Here is an 18,215-nt window from a genome sequence, read left to right on the forward strand (position 1 = left end):
GATGATGGCACTTTTCTCAGGTGTGGTCAAGGAAGGGACATGTAACTTTATAGTTGATCCTTTCCCAGCAATTTCTGGAGGTATCTCACTTAATCTTTTGCAATGGAAGGAGGATGGGTGACAGTGTCACATATATGTTCCCCCAGTGTAAGAAAAGCAGGGCTTTGTGCATGATCAGTTTCTATTTCTACAGGGCTGTCTTTTTAATATAAGGACAAAACTACTGCTTTTCTAATAAATTTGTTCACTCAAAGTAAATAGTACTATTATATTAATATCTTGCTGTGAAATTTGAAATGTATTTTGATGATTAAGTTGTAAGAAGTGATCAGCTTTTCCTACTATGTGTTTTTAATGTTATTGGTCTGTACCTGTGTCTAGGAAACAGGTTTGAAGGTGAGTCCTTTGAGTAGTGGCGATTAATTATTTTTTAAAAATAACATCCCAAAAGGTTAATAGCATGTGCCAACTAGAATTTTATTAAAGTTAATAACCAGAATTCTAAATCTTAACTCTTCTGCCATTGCAGCTTCAAGCACATTTAATTCCTGGATTAAATCTGAATGCCTTGGGTCTGTTCCCACCTTCTTCTTCAGGAATACCACCTCCCGCAGTGAGCGTTGCCTCCGCTGCTGCTGCTGCTTCATATCCACCATTTGGGGTAAGGGAAACTCTGATTTTGGATGGTTAGTGGATGGGGATACTAATCTCTGCAATGCTGCTGTTCAAAACTAAAAAGAATGCTGAATTTTTTGTCTTTTTTTCCCAGAAAATCTGGGAAAGGTGTTTTGTTAGCTGTGTTCTGTCATTTTTCTAAAAGTTGTCTGTCTTCCTGCTTGCACACTGAAAAGTATTTCATGTGGCTGCAGTTGGGAGCAGGCATTAATTGCTTTTCTAGTGAAATGCTCAGTGAAACTGGAAAATAGTGCTGCTTAGAAAAGTGCTAGATTTTATTTTATATGGAATTTGAATTATTGCAGAAAGAACTCTCACATAAAATAGCATTTCAAAATTGCTGGAATTAGCAATTAATAATACTAATCTGCAATTTCATTCCTTGTGATATGGAAGGAAAAGAAATGATCTCTTGTCATGAAGTGGGGATCTATATGTAGCTAAAATGTTTGTTTGAATGTAGCAGTTTTATATATGCCCTGATGAAATGCAATACTGCTAAATATATAGGATGTAAATTGCATGGATTAATCTCCAGAAAGCTGTGATTTACTTGCCAGTTCTCTAAAAAATATGAAAAAGTTTAATAGAAACTTACTAAAATTCTGTGCTGATTAGTAACCATAAATGAGGTATTTTGCTATGGAGCAGAAGATGATTCGTTGCACCAAAAAAGCTCCAGAGTCTGTCTGGAACTGAGATGGTGTTTTGCTTTCAAGAAAAGACAACCTCATTACAAGGGGAAGGTTTAGTCTCTTTCCTGATTCTGATGCTGGTGGTTGTTAGAAACTCAATGCAAGGTGAATTTTCTAAACAATTCTAATAAGCCTCTTAAGAAGTAGATGACAGAGCTTTACAAACTCTGCTGTGTTCAACTTCGTCCCCTTCTTTGCCCAACAGTGACATCTAGAGAGCTAACTCTGAGACTCTCCATGAGCTAGAAAAGTGAAAATGCAGCACAACACACTAAACTTCATCAAACAACTCAAGCTATATTGTAGTGAAGGGTAGTTGAGTTGTGGTCTAAATATTTTTCCTAGAGGACGAAGCCAAGAGAAGGTCACTGCAAGGAGCAGGAAAAATTCCTCTCTTGTAGCATTTTTTGTAAGAATGAACAACTTTGGTGTTACGAATGTATTATGAACTATATTGAGTATAGTAGTGGCTTTATCAGAAAAATGTGCTTCAATGAAAGCTACAATAGAAATATGTTTATACTCCGTTATTTTACTGTCAATATCAGAGCCTCAATTTATGACAAATTCTCTCCCTCACAGTTCTTCTGCGCTTCAATTAGATTGGCAGACTAAACTAAACAGTACAGGTTTCTGCTTCACTGTATTATAGAAAATGCCATCTCTGGTAACAAATTGCCTCAATTTTTTTCTTAAGAGATACTAGATGTGGTTTGTTAAAAGTATATAACTTTATTTATTGGTAATTAAAAGTGTGGCTTTTCCTGTCTTTTTACTCCAGATTTGCAGACTACTTTACTATTCTTGAGATTCATACTGTAAGCCCACAGTTCTGTTCATCACTTGGTTTATTTTAATTTCTTTCCCACTTTTCCCCCCCTGTTGTGGTTCCTTATGCTTTAAATATGCACCTAAACAGTGCTGTATTTGGTGGTTACTCCTGTCTGTTCCTCTGTTGCTAGTGCACCTTTACCCCTCAAATGCACCTTTTTTGGTCTGCTAAGATCTCTGGCAGTATCCAGGTTTCTGGAAAAAAGCTAATGGCAACATCTGGAAAAAAGCATCAAGAAACAAATGTCATTGTGTAGAAACTGTGCAGCTGGAAGGACCACTGCCTGAACTCTCTTGCTTCTGTTTGTGCTCAGTCCTCTGCAATGGCTGTCATTCCATGCAGTCTAGATGTGTGACAAGCTGACATGCAGAAAGAAGGGATAAACTCACAGATTTTGTGGAGGTTGGGGGTGGTACCAATACAGCCCCTGAAGCAGATACTAAGGGCTTATAAAGCAAATGTATCAACAAGGGGAATTTTCTCACCTGTTTGTACTTAATGTGTTGGTATTTGGAAAAGAGCAGGTGGTTCTGTGGGCTTCAGGTGAGTCAGCCCTTCAAATTACTTGGGAGTGCTTGTTGCTCTCTGAGGAGAGAAAACAAGAAAAAATATTAATCTATTCCGTTAATGGATGCATTAGTTTCCATTTCAAAGAGTTTTAAATCTTGCTTGTGTACAAATTATTTTTCTGTAACTTGAGCTTTACTGTCTTCTAATTTTTCCCCTAGTAGAACAGTTTTGCAGACACTGATTAAATAGGTTATTGGGGCATTTACAAGCAGAAAGAGGAAAAAAAAAAGTCTGGCTATATTTTGAAGGAGAAAATGATACAATTTGAAAGGCTAAAGGTAACCACAGGGGGAGATCTAGGAGAACTAAAGAGGGATTTAAAAATTAAAATGAAATCTGTGTATCTAAAAGAGGCTTTGGAGAAAAGGTCCTAGAAGAAAATTTAACTAAGAGCTCCCAGGAAGACTTTATGTCCATTTACCTATGAGCTATTTGTTACCAAGTTCTTTATTTTGACAAAAGCATTTGGGCAACCCAAGTCCCTTTACCTTGTTTTCACTGCACATCCCTTTATGCTTGGGAGCAGGGATTAGCGTATATTGAGGATATCCCTTTCAGGCAAGTGGAAATCCTTTCTGAAAACACTGCCGGCACCAGGGTATAAAGAAGTGTATCCTGCTGCACTCTATTTTTTTGTAGTGCAAATTTTGCCTTCTGCTCAGGGCTGGTTCTTCCCTGTCTCCTGTTTGACTGAGCAAAGGTGTGCTCCCCAGCAGTTTCAGCCACACCATCACAGGTGGCTTCTTAGCATCCAAGTGTCTGAAGTCTGGGCTTGCAAGCCATACAGTGAACCTTGGGACACCCCTGTGCTGTGTCTGAGGGTGGATTTGAAGCTCTTGTTGTAATATTTTTGTATGGACTTTTTCTTCACCTTATTGTGGGGATGGACTTGCCTTGGGCTCTCCCTTGGGTCAGAAGAATTAGGTGGGTGAGTTTGGTCATTTGAAGCAGGGTTTCCATATGGAGCTGATGGTTCATGTGTACTACTTTCAAGTGACAAGGTGTGGCTGTGACCATGTGTAGGACTTGTTCCCAGAGAAACTGAAGTGTCATCTTAATTATTGAAACAACTATCTGTCACATTCCCACTGCTGCTTTTTTTAACATGGGTATAAAGAGGAAAAACCTGCATAGTAGAAAGATCCAGGATTTTGTTTCAGTGCCAGGGCTTAGCGACAGCTCATACACACAGCTGGAGCAAAGTGTTCCTAAAACATTCTGTACTCAGGAGCTTGGGGCTGAGTAGTTAAATAGGTTTGGCTATGTTTTAATATGTGTGTGATGCTTCATCCTATCCCTCTTTATGCAAACCTTTAAGCATTGGACAAGAGCATAAACACTGTTCTCCAGCTGCTTCAGGTACACTCTGGTATCACAAACTTAGGAAATAGTTCGATTTAGTTTCTGGGACTGTGTCACATCCAGGAGAATGATTTCCATGTGACTCAGAGACTTTACTCCATGATGGTTAACCCTAATGTACAGCACCAAAGCCTCAGCTAAGTTAATCTAATGAGATGCAGATTGTGTCTCACTAATAATCTGGGTGTTGCTTTTACTCTTTGTCCTGGCAGTGGAGCCCCCACAGGAAGGCAAAAGTTGTCCTTGGTACTTGTCTGGTGACAGGTACAAACACACACGGGCACGTGGCCATTGCACATGGCTAACAGTGTCTGAGAACCATTAACATCCATTTTCTTGTATTTTTACCTATTACTAGCAACAATTCTTGATATTGAAATTGTATCGTTTATTTGCAGAGTCCAAGTCCTGTTTGCCTGTTCAAAGTACTTATTTTGTGCTGTTGCTGAAAAGGAATGCAATGGAATTGCATATTATCTTTCAGTTCTTAGAAGTTCCTCTTCTTGCAAAAACCCAAGATCTGTTTGATTTTTTTTCCTGGACTCCTAACATACAAGCAAATGAGAACATGTGAGAATTGTTGGAATGTTTTATGGTTTGAGGAAAAAGTAGGATTTAAAAGTCTCAGTTAAAAGTATTAAGAGCTAAAAATTCTTTTTACTGTCAAACGGGTATGATTTTGCTCCTATGATCCTGGTGATACAATCAATGGTCTTTTTTTGACTGATCTGTGCCCTTGTGTGACCATATAAGGACAAGTAGCCTTTCTGTGCCTATTTGTACCCACTGTCTTGTCCAGCTGCTTTTGGGCCTGGGAAAACCACCAATTTCTGTTTATCCTTAAACCTTTCTCCTTAGCTGTGCACTTAAATGCTTGTGTGTGTTGCAGCTCTGACACGACTGCAAAGAGCTCTGTTAGTCTGCCCACTGTCACTTGTAGCAGATGTCATGACCTGAGCACCTGCACAAAGTGCTGGGATTTCTATGAGGGGGAGAGTAAAGGTTCTGCAAAAGGGAATGTCACCCATGCTTATGTTTTCCAGAAGATATGTTGCCACAAAAAAAAAAAAAGTACTTTTAACAAGTATCCCAGCCAAACTGCTTCAGATGTAGTGTTGTACTGCTCAAAGCTGTTTTGATGGAGTTGTTGCTTCCGTCTTCTGAACTGTGGGGAGAATATGCACATACTTGTCTCTCAAGAATAGAATTTTGTTCCCATGCAACACTGAAGGTTTTAAAGCTCCAAACAAACAAGAAATCCTTATCTTAAAATCCAACTGTGTACAGTAATGCAATTAATGGCCCACCTACTGGGGGTAAGTGGGTTGCACCCTTCCTTTTATAATTGGAACTTTGCATATTTAATTTTACATCCAACTGCATTTCTTTTGCAGCCTCTGGATCTGAAATTTGGCATCCCAAGGGCATAGGAGAGGAACCTGTGGAGACCTTATCCTGCCCTTGAATGCCCTGAAACAGGCTAGTAGAATTAATTCTGTCTCATGGCAGGTAAACTCAATCATAAAGTAAGGTGAGAAGTAGAGAGCTTGTCTCCATAGGAGAAATTCACACCAGCTGCTCTCCTTCTTCTGTAAGGTCATGGAAGAGATACATGAACTTCTGCCATGTGAAACTTGGCTAAAGTGAAGAGATGCTCCTCTGCCTGCAGTGGGACTGCTTTCTCTGCTGCCCTTTTTGGATACCTGCTGTAACTTCTTGAAGCTCTGCCTTCAAAAACAAAGCACTCTTTCTAACCTTTTCTTTAGCCTCACAGAAAACTTTCAGGTTATGTGATATGCATATGGGCTTCTAGGAAGAGGCAATGGGAAAAAGGAAAATTAAAAAAAACCCAGCAAAAACAAAGAGGTAGTTTCATACAGTAGATGAAACCAAGAAATCAAACCATCTTTTTCTGATTACAAAAAAAGGTCTTGTACAGTTAGGCTGATAGGCTGCTTTACTTTATTCCTTTTTGCCATCTCTTGAAGCTTTTTGTTGCAGGTGAGGAACATACCAATGGAAAACTTTCTCCTTAGAAGATGTTGTGGTCAAGAGAAAGATTCCTTCTTTATTCTCCAGTCATTTTCCTAAATAATAATAGTAAAGAAGACATCTTCTATATTGCATAAATAAGAGAAGAAATAACTGTATTGTGCTTTTGGCAGGAAAGAAAAGTAATTTAAAATGAAAAATTGCTTCATTGAGGGCCTTCATTTGATGCCCTGAGCATAGATGAGAAACACAAGGAAGAGGAAAAACTGTCCTATGTTTCCAGGTACTTTGACTCTTACTTGGTGAAGTTGGGCTCCTTTGGATGTCTGGGTTTGATAGGATTAGCTCCTGCAACTGTTGTGTCTGATCTACCCAGAGGCAGCAATGATGTGTGTAGGTGCAAGTGGCTTTTCCCTAATTTGCCCAGCTTGTTAAGCAGTAGATGACTTTTGAGAAGCTGTCCTGCAGCCAAAAGAGGATGTGGTTTTGGGGGATGAAGAAGGATTTGCCAGTGTTTTTACAAAATGTTTTTCTGTCAGTGAAATTAGAACCATACATGTGCAGCACATGCAATCTCCAGGAGGGCACTGCAGGACAACAACACTGTCTGAAAAAAAAAAAAATCTACCTGCTAATTAGACCTATTTTGAAGATTATAATCTCAGTGCCTTGAAATACACCTTTACTGATGCTTAACTTCTTCCATTCATTAATGATGCATTTTTGACAACTAAAAAATTTACTTCATGGGGTGTAACATTGTGGGACTGTTTTGCCCTGTGAAGAAAATGGTTGGTCTTCCCACTGTGTTGAAAGTCTCCTGCTTCTGCCTTGCTTTGTTGGCAGGGACATGTGTCCAGAACAGTCAGACTATTCTGCCTCTGGAGATGGACTAACCCCTCGGTTAGGTGAAGAACAGAATGCAATTGGCATCATATGATGTACAAAGATCCAGCAAGTCAGTGGTTATTTTTCAGGGTGTTGAAGCCTCCAGTTATTCTTACAGCTTCTTTTACAGTTCTAAGGTTGTCATAATGCAAATAGTATCACTAGTCATCCATGCTTTTTAAAATAAAAATGGTTTCTTCTTCACTGCAGGTTTGAGTACTTTAAGGGATATTTGTAGTTTCGTGGAACAAGAGAATTAGAATTTATGTTGGTTCCCTTCTTTTAGATTCTTATGATTTAATTGGAGTTCCCTTGACCATCTCAGACTCTTGACCTCTAAGTACCAGGCTCCAGACCTTCTGAATTTTAAACTGAATGGGAAATTGAGTTCCTTAAGGTGCCAAATATTTTGTTACTAGAGTGTACTGAGCTCTTTCAAGCCAGAAACAAAAGTAGGTCAAGAGCTCATTCTGTTGTATCTGGCTCCATCTCTGGTTTGTTTGTTAAACATGATGGAAAAATATGTGATCTTTGTGTTTTCACAACCTGTTTTTCTGGCAGCTGTCATGGAATCTGAGAGCAGTGCCTTTATAAACCAGAGCTGATGAGTACCTGCATCTTCCAAAGCCACTGATTTCGGGGGCAACGTCTATGGATTTTGAGTACTCATGTGACTGCTATGATTTTTGAAGTGGAAGTGTTTCTATATGTATACTTATTGGTGGTCATACAGTGTTGCAATACTGAGTACCTATGCTTGCTGCTTATGAATGACCAGCAAAATTCCTGCTTACATAGTTTCACAATCTGTTCCTTATGTTGATTTCTGATTTTGGCTGTCTGTTCTGAATAAAAGGTGGCAGATTGCTTTTTTTTGTCATTGTGGCCAGTTAGATTTTGTAAAAACAAAAAGTTCATGCCATGTTCAGAAATATGTCAAACCAGTTCCTGCTTGTAAAATGCCTTATAACCAGCCTGCCAGAAAATGTTCATTCTCTGCGTCTATGATTTTTACTCCCTTGTTGCTAGCTAGGCTGTCATGTTGGGAAAACTTCTGATATGTGTGGTCCTTTTAGTGACTTCTAGTAGTTCAAGAACCGTCCCAGTTCAGAGATGATAGTGATGAAAGGTACTAATTTGAGAGCCAAGAAGTGGAATGAGTAGTACTAAGTGAAATTATTTCAGTGGCACCTCACTTAAGGTACTCACCACTGTGTAAGAACCAGAATGTGGTAGTCCCCAAAATGGAAATATACACAGGATGGGTCATTCTTAGATTTTCAACCAAGAGGAGAGGACCAGCTCAGCTATATGGACAGAGGATACTCACACATAATTTCTGGGGCTGATTGTGGGCAAAAGAGGCAGAGTTGCATGGCTTTTCCATGGGCTGTGTGTCCCAGAAAGGGTCATGCCATTGGTTCATCTAGTGACATGAGTGTTTCTCACATAATGCAGCAGTTACACTAAGGGGGAGTGTCTTGGATTAACCTGGGGTTCATAGGAAGGTGAAACCCTGACTGGATGCGGCTGGACAGTTCATGCATGACAATATGAGCAATACTTTAGCATGGAGATCAAAGGGGAAAATACACATTGCTTCTTTTAAATTGTTTTGCTTCTCCTTGATTGACTGAATTCAGCAGTGCAGAATTCTTCTGAGTACAGTCCTGGTTTTTAGGCAGTGAATGTGGCAGAAAGCTTTAGACTCTCAGTGTGGACCTAAATCTGTTTGAAGTAGACCTAAAAAACTTGGAGGGTGCAGGGAGTTCAGGCTGCAGTTTGTTGATTTGCACTGTGAGCAGCACTTCAGCTCAGTGATTGTACAAGATGGTGGCACAAGGTATCTGCAAGGCTGTTGTGAAACTGTGGATCATGTTAGTCCTATCTATTAAAACTTTGTTTTCCTTAATGAGCCCCTTGTTTCCAGTAAAGGCTTAAAGTTTTAGCGCTAGTATTGCAAAATGAATACACTAGGATTTCTTTCACCATCATCTCGAGCTTATGTCTTATTATTGCATTGAATCCATCTAGAATGTGTTCAATGATACTTGGCTTAATGTTCATTTCCCCTTGCTGCAAGTTTTTATTACTAAATAAATAAAAGCATATAATGTAGTTGTGGGCCAGGATAATTCTTCACAGTACATTGCAAAAACATGGTTTAAATTTTGGCTTTGGATCTGGTACAGGGTTTGAATAATATGATACCTCACTTCCTGACAAACTCAGGGTATTCTGAAAACTGAATGAGTTGTGTGCAAATATGCCTTGTCTTGGTAATCGTGGTTGTTGGGAAGGGGGTAGAAAGGCAAAAAAAGAGGAACTTTTTAATGCAGTCACTTACTGTCTGTCTTCATTTACTTCAAAACAAAACCAGTATCTCACTAGGCTAGATGGTAGCTCCATGCAGTCTTAAAACAGTTCTTAATTATTCCCTTCATTACTAAAAATCCTGATGCTGAGTCAAAATGGATAACATGACGTGACTTAAAATAAGTGTCTTGTGCTAAGGTAATTAATTTGCAACAAGAAACATAACAGGCTTAGAAACCAGGATATATCTGATTCTTCTCCCATTCATGTCTGGCTTAAAAGCTTATTTACTTCAGTTGGTTCAATATTTTTAAAGATTTACAGCCTTATCCCAAATGTTGCCAAGGATTTACCAACCACATGCATTTGAGCAAGGGGTCTATGGAGACACTTACGCACACGACTGGAAAAGAATTTTGTACTGTTGGCAGGCTTGCAGAAAAAGACTGAGATTAATCCTCATATTAACTTGAGGGACATAAATAACAAACATACCCCCTTATGAGCCCTGACTCATGCTGACTGAGGGAGCTGTGGACTGACCTAGCTGCAGCATCAGCCAAAATCAAGAGAGGAAGGGTCGGCTTGGGGAAGAACTGAGGAGGCAAGTCTCTGTTGGCGTTTCTGTGTATTGTTTGTTGTTCTGTGGTGGTTTTTTTTGTTTTTCAAATGCCATTTTTCAAATAAGACGTTCATTCCCCCAGCTGTAGTGGTTTGGGATCTGCTTTTTTACCTACTACTCTCTACTCTGGAGGGTCATAGCTTTTTCTGGGTTTTCATTCTTGCCTGGCTGTGCTATGGCTCTGTTACCCAAGTGCGAGATGAGCAGCAATGCTTTTCCTTCTGACAATCTAACAGGTAAGGGAAAAGCTCTCCTCTGTGGCTTGCTGCACTTTATAGGACTGATGCACCAGGAGTTGGCAGAGAAAAGTTATAACAACCTTAGCCTAAGGGCAGATGGTCTCTACAAATCTTTCTAACCCTGCAGGCAAGAATTGCAGAAAGAAGAGTGAATCTGCAAATTTTCTTGGCTGGGACTCCTCAGCTTCTAGCTCTGGTGTAGAGCAGTAGCCCTCATGCTGAAGGACTAGTGGCAGTATCCCAAGGAGGAGAGGAACCTCAGTCTTGATGAGGCTCTGGAAACCAGGAAATTATGGTTGTGCTAAGCTAGTTTCCTAAAAGTTAATGTGGTAGGGCTGGCAGCAGAAAGGAAAATCTCCTGTAGGGCTGCAGGGTCTGGCTGGAGTGAGGGGGATAATCCTGATGCTGCCTGCAGTGCAGGGGCTCCAGATAAGCCCAGTGTAATGGGGAAGCAGCCAGGGATTACAGGATTTGCCAACAGATGAGTTTGTCTTGGATGGTGATGGTGGGAATTTAAAAGAGAAATATTTAAAAAAAAATGAAAATAAATAGTTGGTATGGACTGTTAGGCTAGGGACAGAAGGTTGGAGCTCAGGGACTTGGAGGAGGTATGGAAGGAGGTGTATCCAAGCTGCTCCAGGAAAGAGTTGTACTTTAGTTACCTTTCTGAAAGCCTTAGAGTAGTCTGTACTTTTGCTTACACTGAATATATCTTTCTATTTATACAGGTATGCAATTTGCTATTTGCTTTGGGTAATGTATTTTTTCCATTTTCTGTTAAAAATTATGAATGGTGATTTTCTAATTTGCTTGATTAATTTTAACTTCTGATTTCCATCAGGCAACATTTGGATGGAAATTGGAATCCAATTAATGAACAAAACCAGCATTTAAAATTGCTTTCATTAGTTCAGTGTGCTGGATATAGACATAAATTCCTTATCAACCCTGTTTTTTGACTAAAGCAGACTGATTTTTGCAGAAACAAAGCAAACATCTTCAGCTGTTTATGAACTGAACTAATTATTCCTGGTCACCATGCTTTTGAAGAATCTGTCTCTTATATCTAAGAATCTTGGTTTCTGGAGCTCTTCTCTTAAAACACAAAACCCCTGAAAAAAAAACACAGAACCCCAAAACAAGCTAGATTCTCTACTGAAGTTAATATCTCAGTGGTATCTCTGTGCCACAGCTACATAAGACAAAATTCTCTTATTTGGGTGGACTAGCCATGAGCCCATGCTGCAAATATTGCTGAGGTAGAAGAGGTGGTCTGGGCATCACAGATACTGGAGATGGTTACTTGCAAATTAGGGTGGATGTATAGACTGTAACTCTTGGTGAACCTAGGTTGCTATTCTAAAATATTTTATTTCTGCATTCCTGTCAGTTCCCAGGGCTGGGCTGACTTTGAATAAAATATATTATTATGCTATTATGTGGGGGACAAAAAGAAACTGAATGGGGAAGAGGAAAAAATTGTCTAGGAGACCTTACTCTTGTCAAAAAACATACACACATACATATTTTGGCTTTTAAATTGTAAGTATATATTTAAGCAGACTTGGCTATAAGGGAGTGAACACTGAAGCTCAGATTTCAGAGTGGGAAATCGGTTCCCTAAATTTAGTGCTTCTAACATATGTTTAAGGTCTAGGAATCTATTTCTGATACAACTCATGTTAGGAGTTCCTGGAAAGCTCTATGACTTATGTGGCATGGCATGGGTAATATTAAATTATAGCTGATTTTCTTCCATCCTGAGATCCCCAGAAGCATCTTGAAGATTGATGGGTGGTGTAGTCATTGCATTATGTTTTGATGTGTTTCTTTTGCAGGCTACGTTTCCAGTAAATACAAAAGGATTTAAACATTATTGTGGGTAAGGAGATGGACAGATAGGAATTTGAACTAGGTGTTGTGATACTCTCAAAAGCCTTAGTTACTTGATTTCTGCCAGAAGAAAAAAAATAAAGAGAAGTATGGTTTTTTAATGGTTAAAAATCAGTGTGCATAACATAATTTCTCTGAATCTTGTGTGATGTTATACTGGAGGTTAATTTGTTATATGTATGTGCCAATGTGGTACTCCAGACATGAATTTTAAGAATTCCAATGTATGAACAGTTGAATATTGACAGATTCTCCATTATTCCTTAAACATGTATCACTATTACACCAAAATGCAAGTGTAGCATAAAGAACCTCGGTAACTCACATCAATATTTTTTTAAAGTCCTTTAGGAAAAAAGAAGTTGAATTGTATCAAAAAATCAAAGCTATGAGGAGGGATGGGAGGAAGGTGCTACAGTGAGGTGATTGTACAATTAGAAAGGCACATGCACATCTTCTGCTGCCTTTGCTACCCATTTTGTGTTTAAGGGTGAGGCAGCAAAAAGGAATTTCAGTGGTGGATTGAATCCAGCCAAGAAAGTGGCTTGAAATCAAGCTTTGGGAAGGAGAGGGGAAAACTGCTCAGCAGGCAGATGGGCAACAGAGGGAAGGCAGGAAATATATGCAAACAAAAATAATGAAGTTTGATTTGTTTCCATAGTACAGAAATGTGTCTGGAGGTGGGTTTAGGTAGAAGCTGTGTAAATTCTTGAAAACCAAGTCAAGTTATATGTTTGATTTGCAGCAGTGTTGTAGTAATTAGCTGGAAGAGGCTGGGTGGAGAAGCATGTGAATGGGAAAACTTCAGCAATGGATTTTTGCAGGAGCTGGAGCATGTGTGGACAATTGAATGTAGGGGTCTAAAAGAAGAGCAAGCAAGGGGGTGGATAAGCTGTCATGATTGGAATGAGGGGTTGCCTTTACACCCAGTGCAATTGGTCCTTGCAACAAAACTGGAAAAACCCAAACGCTTCATGAACTTGTAACCATTTGGAAACAGGTTTTTGAAGTGCTAAGATCAAGTGAATACCTACGGTATTTCCAAATTGCTGGGAATATTGCTGGATTCACAGTGAACATGTAAAAGGACTTACTATGACAACACTCAGGATATTTGTAATAATAGGAGGAGAATATGAGTAATCTTCTGGAAAGTGGTTTAACATATATACTGAAGTGACTGTGTCTTTCATTACAAATACATAGCTTTAGGGTGTAGTTTTGAGATAATTTAAAACTGATCTGTAGGCAAATTGGGAAAAGGTGGGAGCACCCCTTTTATTCTCTAATTGTTGTTACTTCCTCCCTTGGTCACAGACTACCACTTGTGTGTTGCTCTGGTTATTTGGGTCAGATACTTACTGCCTGCCTTAAAAATCAGCTGGATCCGCAAACCTGCTAGTGTCAAAGCATACAAGGCAGTGGGGAGGCTGGGAGTGGAGAGCTGCATCCATGTGGACTTAAACTAGCATGAAATGCCTCTGAATCCCAATGCCTTGTGTGTGTGAAAACGCAGAGTAAACTATTCAACTGTTGCAATTGCCTAAAGTGTTTCTGTTCCCAGTATCCTATTTTGGGGTTTCTTCACCTGGTACCTGGAGCTGTGCCTGGAATTTGTATCCCCTGAGGTTACAGTTGACTTGTTTTTACTGAAAATGAAGTGGTAAAACTTGGAAACAAGCATTTTGTTCTGATTTGTTTATGGTTAATGCTGTGGGACTTCGCCTTGAAAGACTTAACCTTGAAAGGAGTTATTGAAATTTAAAAATAAGCTGGGGGTGTTGTTTTTCGGATTGCATCTGCTTTTTGCTTTGTGTTGCATATAGCAGTGTGGGGGTTTTTCTGAAAATATCATAGAAAAAGCTGTTTAGATGAGCTTCTCTATGTGCCTGTATCCCTACCAATATATAAACAGAGCAGAGCTAAATGAGCTTGGTTGGTTCCACGTGCTCTGCTTGCTGGTGCTGGTCTGCATGGTGGGTACTGAGAAAGCAAGGATGAGGATGTCTGCATTGTCTCAAAATACCTCCACACGAAAAAGGCTTGTTGGCTTGTCTTATTGAGGATGAGCACAACAAATTTTGAAAGTACATGAGAGGGACAAACAGAGGAAGAAAAACTTTAGAAGGAGAGGTGTGTAGTGTCTTAAATACCTCAAAGTTCAAAGAAAGGCTTGTGTGAAATGCTTTTTAGGAGTAGCCCTGACAAAAGTGGGTGGATCAATGGTCCAGTAGCGTGATGTGTACTTGATGGTGCTCCCTTCCTCTGGGACAGGCTCTTCTGAGGCTGCTGACATAGCTGTGACTGTGGCAGATGCAACCCTGCAGTTTGATCATTGCTACACAGCATGTAGAGAGGATCTTGAGCATTAGGTCATGCTCTCAGCTGGGGTGTCTGCTTGAAAGTTATAGGAAGATGCAGTTATGCCTGATATCCAGTGGGTGCAATGCTGGGGTCCTCTCACTTTTCAGAAACATGGTGTTTAATTTACTAGCTTGTGTGAGGACTGCTGCCAGGGTTCCAACTGTTGCATAATGTTACACAGGAGGAATCACTGGCAGATTTCAAGCTGGCTATCATTCCAGATCACTCCCACACAAAGGAAATTGTAGCATATATGTAACTGAGGCTTTTTGTACTGCTCTCAGCACAATCTAAAATTAAAAATATAACCGGGAAACTAGAAAGTTTGCCTGCTCAGACTGTAGTAGCCCCTTTCTGCTTGTAGTAGCCTCATCTGCAGGGTCTTGCATGTGGAAGAGAATCCAGACAGCTACAGGTAAGAGTGAAAGCTTCACAAAGAAGCAACTCCTCAATTGTTTTGTAAAGTACTAGACATTAAAATTGTGAGTATTTTATACAAGATAAAATAATCCTCTTTTGGCTCAAACTGGTTTTCTTGTTCTCTGGATTATGTGATTTCCAAAAAAAGCCAGACCTTTAATACTCAGACATCTCAGGGGGAAATCTTATTTCCCCCTCATTTCCATGCATGTCTGTTCTGTACCCATTTTCCTGTCAGTCTGATTCATAATGTTCAAAAACATTCACTGCATTTTTCCTTCTTCCCCACAGCAACAGCCCGAGTCTGAAACTGTTCATCTGTTCATCCCAGCCTTGGCAGTTGGAGCTATTATTGGCAAGCAGGGACAGCACATCAAACAACTTTCTCGTTTTGCAGGCGCATCTATTAAGGTATTATTACACCAACTATAACTTTCTGCTTATTCTATGTGACACTTTCAGCAAGTTTGCACAAGCCGTGCTTTCGTGAACATCCTCCCGTACTCCGTGCTTAGAATGTGATGTGATAAATAGTACATTTGTTTATAAATCATCTTTTAATCTTCCCTGAGACAAGATAATTAGAAGCATGTTTTCAAACGTCTCCTGAGGTGTGAAATATAAGCTGCAAAGAAAACTACTTTGGTGGTCTTAGAAACAGACTTGTGCCTTAATGATGCAGTGCTTAAAGGCTTTCTCCTTGCTTTAGGTAAAGTGAAAATTGGTGGGGTAAATTCCCCTTCTAAACACAGCAGCCCAGTTGAAGTTCCCTACTCTCGTGGCTGCCTTTGCTCTGTGCCAGATGGATTGGTCTGGGCTATCAAGCTCAAATATGTCCTTTCTGAATTATTGGTGTGTAACTTCACCCATGTGCTGCTCCAAGCTTCTGGGGCCAGTCAGTTCTTAACAGGACATTTACTTTGTTCCCAGGTTTAACATCCAGCTGTTGGTGTATTGACCACCTCAGTGTAGCTAAGAACAGGATGGTTTAGGCTGACCTCTAACAGAAGCTTGAGTTTTAGTCAATTTGGTGAAATCTTTTTCTGTGTACAAGGGTTAGGACCAGTTGCAGTCATTGGAAGGCCTTGGCTTTTGGCCACTAATGTCTTTGTAGCCACAAGTGTCTTCTCTAGATGCTTGAGCACTTTTTTCTTACAAATAATATTTTCTGCTGTTTTATGCTATTAAGATAATGCTTTGGTCTAAATTGAAAAATAAAAAAGAAAAGTTTAGAGAACAGTACATTTAAAGTACAGTGTGTAACTTTAATATGCTGTTAGATGGACATTTTACTGCACAGATAAAACAAATGTTTTCTTCTCAGCCCTCTTTATTTTTGTTTGAGGGGAGTGATGTGTTTAGTGAGTGCTATGGCAAGGATATGCCAAAAGTCTGGGGCACAAGGCAGGAGCTGGCGATGCTGAGTTGAATTTGGTGAAGCTGAGCTTGGCTTGGAAGGTGTTAATTTAAGGATTACAGAGCCAAATAATTGGGGAACCCTAATGAATGGGTCTTGTGTGTGGTTTGCCTAGTGCTGATCTGTTTACTGGCCAGTCAACCAATGACACACTGCCCAACTCCATCCTTTTTTGAGCAGAATGTTAAATAGCTCTACTACCCAGATCATTTATATTAATTGAGCACTAATAACCATATTTTTATGGGAAAAATGATACAGGAGGAAGTGAGAGGTGTCAATATTTCTTTATCAAATCTGTTTTGCATGGGGCTGTGATGTATCACATGTATTTCCTCTTCCTCTCTCCGTTCCTGCAGCTTGTATCTGAAGTTTAAGCAGTGTATGGAAGGCACTGCTAGGTGGAGAGAGAGAAATGTAAAACAACCTGGACCTCCAAAAACCCGTCCAAACTAGTTCTTCTGTTGGTCCTTGGAAGAGAGTTTAGTGGAAAGGGAGTTTCCAGTATTTCTCATGCATCTGGCTAACAGTGGCCTCAGGCTTCCTCTACTGGCTGGCACCCCTCTACCCCATGCATTTAACATTTCTGTATTAATTTAAATTCAGATAAAAGTTTTCTTGAGCTCTGGCCTTTTGTTCCTTCAGTAGGAATAAAAATGCTTTTTTATGAAAATATGGTTAAATCTTAAAAAAAGTATGCAGATACAGGGTATGCTTGCAAAACTGGGACACTGCATATGTACTTATCTATTAAAATAATGCAATCTCACCTGTAATCTGGCAGAACAATGTGGAGCATCAGGCTTGCTTCTGTGTCAAAGTATTAAGTATGGCAACTGGTAATTATTCAAAATGTTTAAACTTCCCTCATGTTGAAATGGGACCACTTTAACTTGCCCTCTCTCATAACTTTGGAGTGAAATAATAAATTGTGAATCAAAGAATCTGTGCTTTTAGCTGAGAGTTGTAGAAGTGCTGCTTGAGTAACTTCTAAGTTGCCAAATTGCAGTAACCATACTTTGTGGAGGAAGTAAGTCTGTGCATAATGCTTGTTTTGAGTTGTGCTGTAGCTTGTTACAGCTGAAAGCGTTTTACATCCTCCTGCATCTCCTCTGTGTTCATGCTGAGCTTTGTAGATCTGGTGAAACTCCTAACCCAGGACATAAGACTCAGCTGCAGATGCACTGGGGCTCTGTACGAGGCTGCAGTGTGCAGGCTGTCACCTCAGAGGTGTACATGGCTCTTGCTGAGCTCAGGTTGTGGCCCAGTGCTGGGGGTCACTGCTTGGCAATGCAGGCTCAGTGTGGGACTCTGGCAGACCCAATTATTCAGCAAAAGAGCCAGGCAGAGATTTGAGTTCTCTATTGTTCACCCCATACTTCTTAGACCTGTTATGAACAATTGTCATCTCCTTGATTATAAATTCTTTCCAGAGAAGCCCTTCCTAATGAAAGCTGGGTTTGGGTGTATAAAGTTGTCTGTTTGTGGCTTGGCATATAAGAGATTGTTTTCTGGTTAGGAATGTAAAGTTATTTAATCTCAGAAGTTAAATTCACCACTTGTATACTATTTGTATGTATATAACTACTTTTTCCACAGGCAGACAGACAAAATTAACACAGAATTCTCTTAGGTTACCCCTTCAGACATTGAAATGTTAATTGGTATATGTTTCTTTTGCAGCCATGGTTTACCCCAGCTTCTGAGAACAGAATATTCTAGGATAAAATCAAAGCAAGATATATCCCAGAATATTTAGACACACATAAGATGTAATGAAGGCTTGATGGAAAATATTTTTCCTAAAATTTTAATGGAGGTGCTGATATTTGCTAAGAAAATTAGAGGTGGCTGAGAGACAAAACTGTCCACATTACATGAATGACAATTGTCAGGCTGAACTCTGTTCAGTTAGCTGCCTCTAAAAGTG

The 18,215-nt window shown here is 39.7% G+C and overlaps 1 protein-coding gene across 2 annotated transcripts in view; it reads left to right on the top strand.

Annotated features, from left to right (window-relative positions):
- Positions 1 to 18,215, top strand: part of IGF2BP3 (insulin like growth factor 2 mRNA binding protein 3) — a 109,392-nt gene that overhangs the window by 84,329 nt on the left and 6,848 nt on the right. For both annotated transcript variants that reach the window (XM_021538252.2, XM_031503849.2), the window contains 2 exons: positions 530 to 661; positions 15,160 to 15,279. In XM_021538252.2, the coding sequence (XP_021393927.1) occupies positions 530 to 661; positions 15,160 to 15,279 (252 nt within the window). The remainder of the gene's footprint in view (positions 1 to 529; positions 662 to 15,159; positions 15,280 to 18,215) is intronic.

This window comes from Lonchura striata, chromosome 1 (assembly GCF_046129695.1).
Source record: "Lonchura striata isolate bLonStr1 chromosome 1, bLonStr1.mat, whole genome shotgun sequence".
Lineage (NCBI taxonomy): Eukaryota > Metazoa > Chordata > Aves > Passeriformes > Estrildidae > Lonchura > Lonchura striata.